This window comes from Pollicipes pollicipes, unplaced genomic scaffold (assembly GCF_011947565.3).
Source record: "Pollicipes pollicipes isolate AB1234 unplaced genomic scaffold, Ppol_2.1 Scaffold_7261;HRSCAF=8764_pilon_pilon_pilon, whole genome shotgun sequence".
Lineage (NCBI taxonomy): Eukaryota > Metazoa > Arthropoda > Thecostraca > Pollicipedomorpha > Pollicipedidae > Pollicipes > Pollicipes pollicipes.
Window position 1 is genome coordinate 18,625,702 of NW_023597054.1, and position 14,691 is coordinate 18,640,392.

General features: G+C 61.1%; 1 protein-coding gene across 1 annotated transcript in view; it reads left to right on the forward strand.

The window, feature by feature from the left end:
* Nucleotides 1-14,691, forward strand: part of LOC119111135 (uncharacterized) — an 87,950-nt gene that overhangs the window by 68,102 nt on the left and 5,157 nt on the right. The window contains exons 16-26 of the mRNA XM_037234964.1: nucleotides 126-267; nucleotides 1,027-1,095; nucleotides 4,211-4,356; nucleotides 6,716-6,810; nucleotides 7,222-7,431; nucleotides 8,135-8,290; nucleotides 8,727-8,740; nucleotides 8,920-8,953; nucleotides 9,263-9,453; nucleotides 9,988-10,090; nucleotides 12,350-12,584. Of these exons, the coding sequence (XP_037090859.1) occupies nucleotides 126-267; nucleotides 1,027-1,095; nucleotides 4,211-4,356; nucleotides 6,716-6,810; nucleotides 7,222-7,431; nucleotides 8,135-8,290; nucleotides 8,727-8,740; nucleotides 8,920-8,953; nucleotides 9,263-9,453; nucleotides 9,988-10,090; nucleotides 12,350-12,584 (1,395 nt within the window). The remainder of the gene's footprint in view (nucleotides 1-125; nucleotides 268-1,026; nucleotides 1,096-4,210; nucleotides 4,357-6,715; nucleotides 6,811-7,221; nucleotides 7,432-8,134; nucleotides 8,291-8,726; nucleotides 8,741-8,919; nucleotides 8,954-9,262; nucleotides 9,454-9,987; nucleotides 10,091-12,349; nucleotides 12,585-14,691) is intronic.

Below are 14,691 nucleotides of genomic sequence, written 5' to 3' on the forward strand. Positions count from 1 at the left end.
TAGCCTTCTCAGTTCCCAAGATCTCGGGGGTCAAATTGACCCCCGCTCGAGCGAAGCGTATCCAGCCAGCCACCCGGGCGCGTGTTGACAGATCACATTACCGCCGGATTTCCTCGTGTCGTCAGGTTCATGACGGCGAAGGTGCTGGAGCCCTACTGCTGGCTGCTGCGCTACTTCGACACCAACACACCGGAGGCCAATCACTGCGTTCTCAAGATGCTGCACCGCGTGGCGTGGGACCACCATATGTCGGCCATGCTCTTCCAGGTGAGCCCGCGGCAACAGCGCTCTACGTCGTGACGGCTGGGCGGATGTGTCGCAGGCCGCTCGCGTGTGGCCAACAGTCATGTGCTGGAGCGTGGCTGTCAGGGCAGCCAGACGGATGTGTCTCAGGCCGCTCGCGTGTGGCCAACAGTCATGTGCTGGAGCGTGGCTGTCAGGGCAGCCAGACGGATTTGTCTCAGGCCGCTCGCGTGTGGCCAACAGCAATGTGCTGAAGCGTCGCTGTCAGGGCAGCCAGACGGATGTGTCGCAGGCCGCTGAAGCGTCGCTGTCAGGGCAGCCAGACGGATGTATCGCAGGCCGCTCGCGTGTGGCCAACAGCCATGTGCTAGAGCGTGGCTGTCAGGACAGCCAGACGGATGTGTCTCAGGCCGCTCGTGTGGGGCCAGCAGCCGTACGCTGAAGCGTCGCTGTCAGGGCGGCCGAATACCGGACGCCGTGCAGTCCGTTGTCGCGTATCTGCTGTGCAAAAGTCGGCCCTTCCTCCATATACGTCGCTAGGGCTTCCTCGACTGTAGTCGTGCCCAGTGTCAGTTCCGTGCGCGCGCGCCTCTGCCTCGCGCCCGTACATGGACCGCCGGTCCCAGGCGCGCTCGGCGGCGCCTGCCGTGACCACGAGCAGGGCGTGGCGGGCTCTCGCTTTATCGCGGAGTCCGCTCAGCTCCGCGTCGGCGGCCGAGCCACCTTAGAGACGCGGCCAGCCCATTTGATCGAGCTCTAATGAACACCCCGGTTTTATTGCAGGCCAGCCTATTCAGAACGTTCCAGCGGATGATGGATGACGTGCGCCACAGCCGAAACCCTGCATTGAAGGTGACCGGCGGGCGCTGGCGCATTAATCAGACCTCGGGCTCGTGCCGCCGCCCGGGAGAAGCCGCCAGGCGCGGCGGAGGTCGGGATCCTGGCGATGGGGGGGAAGGGGGGAGGGGGGGGACGTACGTCCAGGAAAGTGCAGGATGCGAGGATGTCGGCACGCGCTGGGTGAGGTGACCCCTGACCTGTGCGGGGAGGGCGGGCGGCCCGGAAGGATGGTGTAGGGAGGTTAGCACGCGCTGGGTGAGGTGACCCCTGACCTTTGCGGGGAGGGTGGGCTGCCCGAGCGATGGTGTGGGGAGGCCGACACGTGCTGGGTGAGGTAACCTCTGATTTGTGCGGGGAGGAAGGGCGGCCCGAGAGGATGGTGCGGGGAGGGTAGTATGCGCTGGGTGAGGTGACCCCTGACCTTTGCGGGGAGGGCGGGCGGCCCGAGACGATGGTGTAGGGAGGTCGGCACGCGCTGGGTGAGGTGACCCCTGACCCGTGCGGAGAGGGTGGGCGACCCGCCCGAGGGGATGGTGTGAGGAGGTCAACATGCGCTCGGTGAGATGACCCCTGACCTGTGCGAGGAGAACGAGGCGACCCGAGAGAAGGGAAGGTCAGCTGACACGTTGCTGATTGGTGGCTGGCCATGACGGCCGTCTTTTCCAAATTAAACCTCAACATGACGACTTTTGACGTGGCAGTGCCAGTTCGCAAGTCGCAGGCGTTCGTCCCTGATTGGCAATGGTTGGTTGTGTCTGACTTCTTCGTGGGACTTTGACCTTGTTTAGATCTTCTCTGGGTCGGAATTCACGTTCAGAGGACTAGAGCAAGTTGTAAGAAGGCTATTATTTTCGGATGCGGGTAGAGCGAGCTGTCATCTTTGCAATGCGTTCATGAGGGTCCACTACTCAAAACTAAAGTAGGGTATATTTACTTTTGTGGACAGAGAATGCTTGTTTGGGTCGATGGGTGCGATCGATTGTTATCGCCCTGCGATTGGAGCTCGGCATTGATGCGAATTGGGAAAATCCAGTGCCTCTGAACTAATTCCTTTAAATCCAGCGGGCACCGTTGGTCTGGTGTCGGCCACCCGTGCTGGTGTCCACCGGGGGTCTGTGGCGGTCAGACCGCCGCGCCGCCTCTGTGCACCGGCCCGGTCCGGCCCGGCCGCAAACGACCGGCGAAGTTTGACCGACCCGGCGCCCGTCCGGCACACCAGACGTGAATTATTTCTGCTGTTTGTTCCAACAAGAAATTGAAACCAACTAACGAGCGAAGTTGGGTGATCACGCCATCGTCCGATGCGGCTCGTCTGCTGACCAATACGGCCGGTGTTTTCCGCTCGTCGATCGGGCGGGCCGGCGCTGGTCGGCTGTCGGCAGCGCGCCGGCCGACCTCCTACCCGTGGGCAGGGGCGGCTCTCTGGCCGGCTGTCGGCGGCGCGCCGGCCGACCTCCTACCCTCGGGCAGGGGCGGCTCGCTGGTCGGCTGTCGGCGGCGCGCCGGCCGACCTCCTACCCGCGGGCAGGGGGCGGCTCGCTGGCCGACTGTCGGCGGCGCGCCGGCCAACCTCCTACCCGCGGGCAGGGGCGGCTCGCTGGCCGGATGTCGGCGGCGCGCCGGCCGACCTCCTACCCGCGGGCAGGGGGCGGCTCGCTGGTCGGCTGTCGGCGGCGCGCCGGCCGACCTCCTACCCGCGGGCAGGGGGCGGCTCGCTGGCCGGCTGGCCGGCGGCGCGCCGGCCGACCTCCTACCCGCGGGCAGGGGCGGCTCGCTGGTCGGCTGTCGGCGGCGTGCCGGCTGACCCCCTACCTGCGGGCAGGGGGCGGCTCGCTGGTCGCTGTCGGCGGCGTGCCGGCCGACCTCCTACCCGCGGGGCAGGGGGGCGGCCTCGCTGGTCGGCTGTCGGCGGGCGCGCCGGCCGACCTCCTACCCGCGGGCAGGGGACGGCTCGCTGGCCGGCTGGTGCCGTCATGCTTGCTGATGTTGGTCCGGTGCCGGTCGTTTTGGCGTCGGCTGGACTCAACCAGCGGGAGTGGAAGCGTCTAGTGTATTTCCAGAGGCACTGACCCAGCAGCGCAGAATAATGCCGGGGGAGTCGGGGTTAATATGCCAAGGGGATTTGTGGTGAGTTAAATAGTAAAGGACCCAGCGACATTTTTTGTAGTTTTGTTTGTTGCGTACATATACGTTCGTGACTTCTGATTCTATTTTGTGTTCGTGCCAGCTGCTCTACCACCAACGCCGCGATTTGGTAATTCTGTCCTCAATTTTTAATTATTACCCCGGCGGGCGTACGTTCATTTTAGCGATGCGGCACCCACGCAGAAGCGCTATAGTGTGGCGAGCCGAATCTCTCCCTCCCTCTCCCACACCGAACAGACGACGCCTGCAACCGTTCTGCCTCGTTTTTGGGCCAAATGCCGATCGTGCAGGTCTCATTTATTTTCTCGTTCCAGGGTCATGACATAAGAAATATTTTCTTTAAGTTCAATCTCTTGATGCGTTCACTACATGCCCAGCGCACCACATGGCCACGCCACGCCTCAGGGCATGCCATTACACCGGCGTTTGTGACCCATCTCTCCCGTCCTCGCCGTTGTGGACAGGCCTGGCGTTGTCGGCCGGCCGGGCCGGGCGGCGGATCACGAGCGACTCGTTTCTCTCCCGTCCTCGCCGTTGTGGACAGACCTGGCGTCGGCCGTCCGGGTCGGGCGGCGGATCACGAGCGGCCCGTGCGCCGCCGGCTCCGTCGTCCGCCGCATGGGCCCACTCTCCGCTCGGGTCCGCCAGCCGTGCCGCGCCAGCACGGGAAGCGTCGCCCACTACCACGGATATGACCGGCTGTGTACTGTTCTCGATCGGCTCCTGGGACGGAGGAGCTTGGCGGGCCCCGGTGCTTCCGGGAATGCGGCGGCATGTTGGTGCAAATTGCATGTGTTTTGTCCGTGCGTTCATTGACGTCTGGGCTGCGCTGTGAAAGTGTTCAGGATTCACGGGGGATTGTGCCTTACCATTTGTCGTTTTCTCTGCTCTTGCTGAGACAACAACTAGCGCATCCCCAGGAAGAAATGCGCAATCTGCTAGACCTAGGCCCTAATTTGAATTGTAAAACGGGACTTTTCAGGAACTGATCCGCTTTGCCAAGTTCGTTCTCCGGAAGTTCTTCGCTGTTGCCGCGACCAACAAGAAGGTGTTTATGGAGATTCTGTTCTGGAAGTCACCTCGCGAAGCCTATGAGGTGGAGCATGGCTACGACACGTACCAGGAAACGTGAGTGTCCGCTGCAATCTCCTCTGGGTGGGTCGCACGTCTGTCCTTTATGATCTTCGCCTTGGGGCCATGCGTGTAGTCCTAGTTTTCATGGTCAATAAGCACACTCCATCGTCCTTGGGCTCATTCCAGACCACTCTTGTAACGCCGCCATTCCACGTGAGTTTGTGCGTGCGTTTCCAGTGACCGTTCCTAGAGGGCACTGTTCAGTGTGTAGGTGTGACCCTCATCGCGGGCCCGACGTTGCCAGAAGCATTCCACCGCCTGTGTTCTGCGGTGGGTGGTCGGCTGCTGTCGCTGGCTCGTCGAGCGCGCCACCGTCACCCGCGCCCCGTGAGCCCCGCTCAATGGCAGGTGTAGGCCTGGCACCGGCCTCCCGGAACTCGGACGCGCTGGCATGACCGCGCGCCACTTGAAGGGCGTGGGTGGGGCGTGTGCCTGGCGGACTCAGTCCGTCGGCCATCTGCTGTCGGCGAGGCATGGCCATAGACGCCTCGGTGGTCCGTTGATCCGCCAGTGTTGGCCGACTGCCCCTCACCTGCACAAGTCTGTCTCATCGGCGGAGGTGCTCCGCCCGGAGGGTTCCCCGTTGATTGTTGATGTGGTCCCGTGTGCGTCCGCTAGTACTGAGTGGCATATGTCTGCTCATTCCGAGCTAAATGGAGTCGAATGTACTACTTCCCGCGCACTGCGTGTGGCATGGGTCGTCCGATCGTACAAGCTCTGAATGCCTCCATCAGCATGCAGTCTTCTAGTCGCTTGCAGTACTTCAAGTTGTATCAACTGCTGATTTTACTACCGTTATTCATGACTATAAGTTGCTGTGCCGTATTTTATCTGGGCGCACTCAAACTGCATTAGGGGTTCATATATTCGTGAAAAGGTTTAAAACGAAACTTATCAATGGATGAACCTATGGGATTAGAACCCACGCCAAGCAGCGCTTGTTGTGTGAGCTCTGAACCTTACTATCTCATCATGCAATTCCAGGTCACCTGCAGGATTTGATCTTGGAAGTTAAACTTGCCACAACATTCGGCACGGTCCGTCCTGATCTCCGGCGTCACCTGACCTTTAGCGCAGCCGCTGCCACCGGCCGCAGGCTATACCTGTCAAGGGCAATAATTGGTGTCTTACGAATGTCACATCTGGCATAGTCAGCTCGTTACGAATTGTCCGTGGTCAGCCCAGCCCGGCCCGCCCGCCGGCCACCAACGCCCACCACACACCAGCAGTGGTCGGCCCCGCCCGCCCGCCGGCCACCAACGCCCACCACACACCAGCGGTGGTCGGCCCAGCCCGCCCGCCGGCCACCAACGCCCACCACACACCAGCAGTGGTCGGCCCAGCCCGCCCGCCGGCCACCAACGCCCACCACACCCCAGCGGTGGTCGGCCCAGCCCGCCCGCCGACCACCGTCGGCTACGGAGCCGCTCCGCGCAGCCCTGGGCACGTGTTTATCCCGACCCGGAAATCCTAAGGCGATTATTGCACGGGACTCGCGCCAGCTCGATTGGATTTCGGCTTAAGAGAATCGGCTGGCGGCGTCATTCGATTGAGCGCGCTAAAACCGTCGATGGCGGTCGGAGGCGGGTCTGTGACGTGCCGCTTTTATACGGAGCCGACGAGCCTCTCGCACAGGTGCTGGCTGGCCTGTTCGGTTTAACCCGCGCTTGTTTCGTGCACATGCGTACTTCCGTGAGCTGATTGATGCTGCTTGGGAGCTGTGGGTTATGTTGGCGCGGCCCGGCACCCAGCCTGTGATGTGTGGTACCGAGGTCCTGGCGGCTCTTGCTGTATGATTTTAATGTTTTACGTCCGTGGGGTAACGCTCTGTGATAGATGGGCGTGGCGTTTTACTCCAGGAACCATAGCTCCCTGCGCCGTGTATGCTGCGTAACCGGCTCCCTCTGGCCAGTGTTTGTTTGTAGCTGGCGCTCTCACGTGGGAGACCTCGGGTGGTGTTAGCGTGCCACAGCGGCCGGCGGCGTCCGAGGTCCGAGCGCGGCCACTCTCGGGGCCCATTGGCGGCGAATATTGGCAGGCACTCGTGTGGAGTATCGGCCATCGTCTGCCGCCCGCGCCGCCGCCCGGCCGGCCCCGGCGTACCTCGAACGCCGAGTGGTCCGCCCGGCCGCCAGGGACGGTGCCGCACAGACCCACGTCTGCGGAGGCGCGCCGCAGGTGGACCGGGACGACTCGCCGGGAATGACTTCCTTCAAGTTTCAGGCTGGAGACCGTGGCTGGCTTTTCGCGTTGGGTTGGGCAACGAGTTGGCTGATTGAGTGGTTGTGATTTAATCGCCTCCAGGGCAATACCCACGTGTTTGTTGTAACTGTCGGGCCGCGAACCTTCTCAGATCAAAGGCATCCAAGGTGTCCTGGTCGGAGGAAGAAGAAGATGAGCTGACCCGAGTCTACGAGGAGCTCAGAGCAGTGGAGACCAACGACCCGGGTAATTGCGCCAGCTCGCGCTCGCTGATGGCCAAGCGTCCACACCGCCCTCATAGCTTCCCCATCCCATCAAGTTCCAGCTTCCTACCATGCAGATTTCGTGATGGCTTTTTGCCACGTATTGCCTGAGCCAGGATTGTGTGGTGATGCAATGTTTCCCTCGCTGGCCTGTCGGACGAATTTTATCATGTGATTTGATGTTGCTTGTAACCGTCAGGAAACCATGACGTCAGCGATCTGTTTGTCCTGCCCACCCTCGTGACCCACCCTCGTGACAGAGCGAGACCTGCTGGATCCTGGGTGTAATGAATTGCCGCGACCGGACGCGAGAACCTTTCGTTACAGAGCAAAACCTGCTGGGCCCTGGGAACACTGACCTGCCGTGACCTGACGTGAGGACCTCCCGTTACAGAGCGGGACCTGCTGGACCGGATCCTGGACACGCTGATCTGCCGGGAGCGCACGCGCCGCCAGGTGGCCAAGAAGCTGAAGACGCTGGGGCTGATCAGCGACACGCGCCAGCTTAAGGGCCGCTCGGCGCCGGCCGGACCGCCGCGCGAGTGGACCGAGCAGGAGGTGGCCGAGCTGACCGAGCTGTGGAGCCGGTACCGCGACGCGGCCGGTGAGTTGGAGCGTGGGTTCGGAGCCGTCGCTGCGACCCCGCCCGCTGTCCGGTGGAGTGCATTCCCAGCCCGAACCGTCGGCAGTGGCGGTCCCCTCCTTCCAGAACCGCGGCGGTGATCGTGGCCGCGCCATTTCTTGAGCGGCGGTTTAATCAACGCCCTGACCCGTTCGTGACCTCCGTGAGATGTCCATGCTGGTTCCCCGAAGTACTGACTTGTCTGACGAGCGCCATTGGCAGTGAGTGCGGCCTGGCGTGAACTGTAGCCGGCAGACGCCGAAGACCCCGGGTAGAGTCCCGAGATCGCCCAGTGTTGGCACTGCTCACTCGGCGGACTGGCGTCGTCGCTGTCCGTGTGCCACTTGCTTACACTCACGCTCGCGGTGACGTCAGCCGTGTCTGGTAGTACGCTGCGTTTGCTTGCTGTGGTGTTCTGGACTGGAGGCAATTACTCCGATTCAGGTCACTGTCGCCTAGTAGGGAATCGGTGCTGATGTTCAGAACCGCTGTGTCTTCAGTACATGCAGAAAGACGTTTTAAGATCCTGGCGTTTTAAGGTCCGTTGGCAGACTGGCTCGCCCGTGACAGCCTGAAACTCACATCTGCCAGCTTGTCCAGCGTGTCGCGCCGACGCCGCGTCGTGTCGCCGTGACGTCGCGTCCGTGCGCGCGGCCGTGACGGCGCCGGCCTGGATGACCGGCAGACCCGCTGTCGATGATCTTCGACCACCTAACCGTGCGTCGCCCCAAGAATCGGATCCGGGACAAGCTGCTCGCGCTCGGCCTGGCCACCGACAAGAAGCAGCTGTACAAGAAGCGGGCGGGCGGGCGGCGTCGCCCGACGGACCCGACCGGCCCAGGTCAGCATGTGAAAGGGGAGGGGAGGGGGGGGGGGGGTAGGAATACTGGCGGGCCGGTCTGGCAGAACCCCGCCTTCATCTGGTGCCGCTCCGCCCGGTTGGGTGGTGTGCTGAGGGTGCTCATCATCAACAGCGGACGGGCGTGGCCTGTAGATGAGGCCAAATGCCGGGAACATTAATACTTAAGAGAGTGCCGTCGCCAGAAGCGGTAAACAAGCATACATGAAACTCGTACGTGGTTCACGAATTAACGTTCTCTAAACCTAATATGTGACCATCCACATGATTACATTCTGACTGCATGTTATACTTCCTGACTATCAATAATATTACCTCTGTCCTGGCTGTATTTTATTCATTACCCGTGACCTCCGCGTTTGTCCATTCGTTTCTCCAATGGACGCAGCTGATTCTCACCCGCACTGTCCCGTGACAGAGGACGAAGATGGGGTGCAGCGGGGGCAGCGGCAGCGACAGCGACAGCGACGGGGGCAGTGACAGCGGCTCGGACGGGGAGCGCGCGGTGCCGTCCCGGCGTGCGGCGCCGGCGGCGCGCGCCAGGAAGGAGCCGACGCCGGCCGACGGCCACCCGGCCCCGTCAGGCCGCCCCCGCCGCCTCGCCCGCCCAGCTGGCGGCGGCTGTCAGCGCCTACATGCAGCCAGGTAGGGAGGGAGGAGCGGCTGTGCCTGCAGTCAGGTAGGGAGAGAGAAGCGGCTACATCTGCAGTCAGGTGGGAGGGAGAGGAGCGGCTGTACCTGCAGTCAGGTAGGGGAGAGAGGAGCGGCTGTGCCTGCAGTCAGGTAGGGAGAGAGAAGCGGCTACATCTGCATCAGGGGTGGGGAACGACTGTACGTACCGTCAGGTGGAAGAAAGGAGATGTTGGTGCATGGATTCAGTGGGAGGGAGTTGTGTGATGCTTGGCGCGGTATTTCAGGCGCTGACTGATCCTTGTCCTGTTCACTTCCCCGCAGACGGCGAGGCGGCGCGCGAGGTGCTGACCTGGCTCCAGGAATCGCTGGAGGAGGCGGTGGCGCTGCGCCGCGCTGACCCCGACGAGGCCGTGGCGCTGGTGCCCGTCTCCGAGACGTGCGCCCAGGCCCTGGAGACGGACGACGGGCGGCGGCTGGTGACGCTGCTCGGCGGCCAGCAGCCCGGGGACGGCGTGAGTGACACTGGGAGGCAGGGATTAGACTGGGGATGGGCGGACGGCCATGGGTTTCTAGACCGGGAGGTTTCACGGGGAGTGGGGCAGGCGTCTCGAGGAGGGACGGGATACCCTCGGGGTCAGGGGTCCCGAAACGGAATGGGTTACGCTGGAGGCCAGGTGTCCCGAGATCGGATGGCGTACGCTGGTGTCAGAGGTCCCGAGACAGGCGGGCTACACCGGGGCAGAGTGGGTCACACTGGACGGCATGGCACCGTTGTCAAGGACTGGAGAGAAGAGTGATCAGCCGCGCTGGGTTGGGCACACCGCTGCGCACGTCTATGTGATGGTCAGCAATTCGATCTGTGGATGATTTTGTGACGGTTGATACTTGCCATGGGCTATGGGACTTCTGCAGTGTTTTTGTTACACGCTTGTTGTCCTCCGCTCCTGCATGTGCCTGGACCGTCTCGTATCGCGCGGGCAGAGTGTCCGGCGCGTACGGCGACGCGGTGGCTGTCGGCGCTGACCCACCCGTCCCGTGCCGCGCAGGAGATGTTCTGGAGATGGCCGGCCGCCCTCGCCACGGACGTGCTCGACAGAAACGCCGGTCTGCTGGCTGACTGGCTGACCGGCGACGGGCCGCCCACCCGCGGTACGTGCTGGCTGCCGGCGGCGCTGGGAACATCAGGCCGGGTCGACGTCGCCCTGACTCCGGGTGTGTGTGACGTCAAACTTAGCCCTTGGCTGTGTATGACGTCACACTTGGCCTGTCTGGCCTTGCGTGACATCAAGCTGAGCCTCTGGCCGTTTGTGACGTCACTGGGGGTGACGTCACGCGGGGCTGCTCGGCCCTGCGTGGCGTCAAGTTGAGGATCTGGCCGTATGTGACGTCACACTGGGCTGCTCGGCCCTGCGTGGCGTCAGGCTGAGCCTCTGGCCGTATGTGACGTCACGCTGGTTCTTCTCGGCCTTGCGTGACGTCAAGTTGAGAATCTGGCCGTGTGTGACGTCCTGCCGGGCTGTTCAGCCTTGCATGGCGTCAAGTTGAGCCTCTGGCCGTATGTGACGTCACGCTGGGGCTGCTCGGCCGCGTGTGACGTCATGCTTGGCAGGAGATCGCAGGGAACTAAATGCAGGGCGTTATGAAAGTAAAGCAAATGCTCCTGCGACGCCTCAGTGGCTTCGGTTGAGCCGCTAATACGGCTGTGTTTGGACGAAGACCAGTCACGGGAATCAGCTGGGATGTTGACGTTCCTCCGAACATGGGCACAAACAAGAGCACTCGCGCTCCATTCTGTGCCCGTCTACCGGTCCCTCTCGCGTCGCCCGTTGTTCTCTCCGTCTGGTGAAATTCGTACATTCATATGACCGCGGCATCTGTCGCCGTGATGGTGATGTGCGTCGTCTCAACTGGATCTGCATCCCAATCGGAGTCGGCCCAGCGCCGGCCTGACGGCGCTGGGCCGGGACGGCCGGCGTCACCGGAGCGACCCGTTCGCCGGCTGTCAGCCGAGCCTGAATGTTGACGCCGGAGCCCAGGCTTGGCCGACTGCAGTTCTGGCCCCGTCCCCGGCCGCAGTCCCGGCTCCGTCGCTGGCTGCAGTCCCGGCTCCGTCCCCGGCCGCAGTCCCGGCTCCGTCGCCGGCTGCTGTCCCAGCTCCGTCGCTGGTTGCAGTCCCTGCTCCGTTGCCGGCTGCAGTCCCGGCTCCGTCCCCGGCTGTAGTCCTGGCTCCGTCCCGACTGCAGTCCCGGCTGCGTCCCCGGCTGCAGTCCCGGCTCCGTCGCTAGCTGCAGTCGTGGCTCCGTTGCTGGCTTCAGTCCGGGCTCCGTCCCCGGCCCCAGTCCCGGCTCCGTCGCTGGCTGCAGTCCCGGCCCCGTTGCCAGCTGCAGTCCCGGCTCCGTTGCCGGCTGCAGTCCCGGCTCCGTCGCCGGCTGCAGTTCCGGCTGCAGTCCCGGCTCCGTCCCCGGCCGCAGTCCCGGCTCCGTCGCCGGCTGCAGTCCCAGCTCCGTCGCTGGCTGCAGTCCCGGCTCCGTTGCCGGCTGCAGTCCGGGCTCCGTCGCCGGCTGCAGTCTGGGCTCCGTCGCCGGCTGCATTCCCGCCTTCGTCGCTGGCTGCAGTCCCGGCTCCGTCGCTAGCTGCGTGAGGCACGCTCCGTTCCTGAGCTGTCCCGACAAATTTGTCTCAACAAACCCCGTCGGGCCTGTGTCAGTTGACCGGTCCTGGGTGTCTGTCGGAGCGGGCTGCCAGCCGCAGTGACTGTTAATGGACATTTGGGTCCACCGCTCAGCTGTTGTCCGGCTGACAAAACAGCATGCGTTGGTATGACGTGCAAGGCAGCAATCCAACTGCTACCCATATTGTCATAAATGTGATCATAAACACCAGAGCGTGCAAAATCGTCGTCTTGTTTGAAATTATCATTTTTCCTCATTTATTTCACCGTTCTTGTCCTTTTCTGTGGTGCCGCCATTGAGGTATATTTGCCCAGTGTTCGGGGACGATGCGTTATCTTTCTATAAGGGCATCGTAGCCGGACTAGTTCGTGAAAGCGCTGTCGATGTTTATGCAGAAACATGCGTTAGCAAAACTTTGGTATAGGTGGCGCTTCTTTCGCGTATCGAGACGGCTCATCGTCAGCGTGTGGTGTTGGTCAGCGGCTTACATCAGCAGACTGTCCTGTCTGCTTTGACTCCCAGAAGAGGATCTCCTGTCTGCTGGTATGTCTCGGGGGATGTCCTGTGTGATGTGTGCATCCGAGGACAATGTCTGCTTGGCGAGTCCTTTAGGAATATGAGCCGTAACGTTTGTGTCTTAGGGGAGGAGCCCTGCCTCGTGCGGCACGCTGCACGTCGTGACTGGAAATGCATGTCTCAGGTGGGCTCATACACAGTGTTGCTCTCCTCTCCACAGATGGAGCCGACTCCGAGAAGGAGAACGACGACCCAGCGGGGGCTGAGCTCAGCCGCAGTTTGCACGTGGACTCGTCCTCGGAGGACGAGCAGCAGACGCTGACGAGGCCCACGCAGAGGAGCCGCCTCCTCTCCTCGGAGGACGAGCAGCAGACGCTGACGAGGCCCACGCAGAGGAGCCGCCTCCTCTCCTCAGGCGACGAGAATGAACCCGACGTTACCTCCGACGCACAACGGTGAGAGCCGGGAACCTGGGGCACCATGGGTAGTTGATATATTAGCCCACCAATATATATATATATATATATATATATATATATATATATATATATTCATTAGCATTTCGGTGGGATTCAACATCGCGCGTCGTTCATGCCATAAGTTTCGAGTATCTACAGTGACATCGGTTATTGCTAACCGACGAACCTCCCAACCATCAACGTAGTGAACCTAATCAGCTGACTCCTCAAGCCATTTGCAAAGATACACCAGCGCGGTACCGATAGCGCAGTGCTTAAGCTGCGCGTCTGGGAAAGCAGAGGTACGGGGCTCGATAATTCACGGTGTCCACCCGTCCTGCCAGGGTGAGGGGCAGGAGATGTCATTTAGCCGCCGCAGTTGAGTGCGGCGTAAAGCCCAAGACGACGATGGAAGCAACACCGGCGCGTCAGCTCGCACCTCCGGTCGTGTGCCTGTCAGGAGGTCAATTGCGACTAATCGGCCTGGACGCCAGCACTTCTGCGTCGGCAGTGCAGGTCCGATGGAAGGCACGTGCGTCGGCACCGCGCTAGAGCCGCGCTGGAACGGATGGAAAGAATATCACGTCCTCGCGCCTGGGGCAGATCACGTGTAGTGAAACGCTGCGCTCAGGCTGTGTTGTTTATGAACTCTTCATCGGGGCGGTTCTACGCGACCATACACACTGGCAGCCGGGACAGAATGCGAGGTCAGGTGGCTCTGCTCCTCAGAGGGCAGACGAGTAGGTAAACACGAGACTGTCCAGTGGGCTAAGCAAGCATAAATTCGGCCATCGTAAGCTTAGTGTACGGGTTGTAGAACTTACACGATACAGAACACAGTACGCCATATGTACCGAGCGATGTGCTCGACTCCTTTAGCATGAGATGAAGAGGGTGAAAATCTGCTGTCAAGTCAGCCAATCAGCGCGCGGCTGCCGTGACGTCATTACGGATCTGTCACGCACCAGGGCATGTAGGTGGTGCAAATGCACCAATTGCATGCAGCGTGCGCTGGACGGCGGTCGGCCGGTCTACAGGCATTCACTGCTGCCCGCCCTGTGTTGGCGATTGACGGTGTTGATATATTGTTGTGGATCCAATGTATAGAGAACAGAGCACGTATCAGTTTGAGACCTCGGTGAACTACAACTAATCGATAGTTTGCGATATTTTGCAACGTCTCCCTGGGCGTTGGTCGGCGACACGCAGGCCGCCAAGGCGTCAATGACGTCACGACGGCCGCGCGAGCGTTGCAGTCAAATTGCCGCCGTCAAATCTTGGACCAGAGCGAACAACCCTGTGTGTGCCACACGCTGTTAGTAAGCAGCGCCATCTGCCAGAAAGGCACTGCAGGGTGCTCCACGAGTGTCAATTACTATTCTTTTGGGTGGACCACTGCCCTCCCCCCAGTGTCCAATACGCTTCCTCCCCAACGGTGGGTTCGCCCCCTCCCAGTCTTCTGGAGCCGAAGTACTTGCAAGACATACAAAATATGAGCTCAAATCTATATCAATTTTAAGGAAGATTGCAAGGTTAGGGAACAATGAAAGCGAAAACTACAATGTCATGTCCGACCGAGAGCAGCCAACTGAGCGATTCACGCTTTTAAAAGTCCGCGCTTGTACGGTGCTTTCTTGATTATCCTGTTTTCATTTTTAATTACACGATTGATGTCTTGTTGACTCGTCTGGTTTGCAACAGCACGTTGACTGATGGCAGTTGACTGATCACATTATGTTTCCGCGGCGTCCTTTCAGAACATGAAAACAAATACGTGACCAATTTGTTCACCGTCTGCGTTCGGGAGAACCCTTGTAGTGCGCCCGCCTCAACTCCGACGTGGATACTCGATGGAACAGTTGTGAAAGCCTGACGATCAACACCAGCCGACTGAGCCAGTAACGAAATAATGGGCGACAACGACCACCAAGAGAACACTGGCCGTGTCGAACATGCGCAACGGAGTGTTGCGTTGCAGTGCACGCCGCGCCTTAGTGTTACCGGCCGTGGTTTCCGTGGCAGCCTTTAATAGTCACGCAAATCATCTTACACTATTGACTTCCGAAGTCATGTACATCCAACAGCGTCCGAAGTCACACGACAT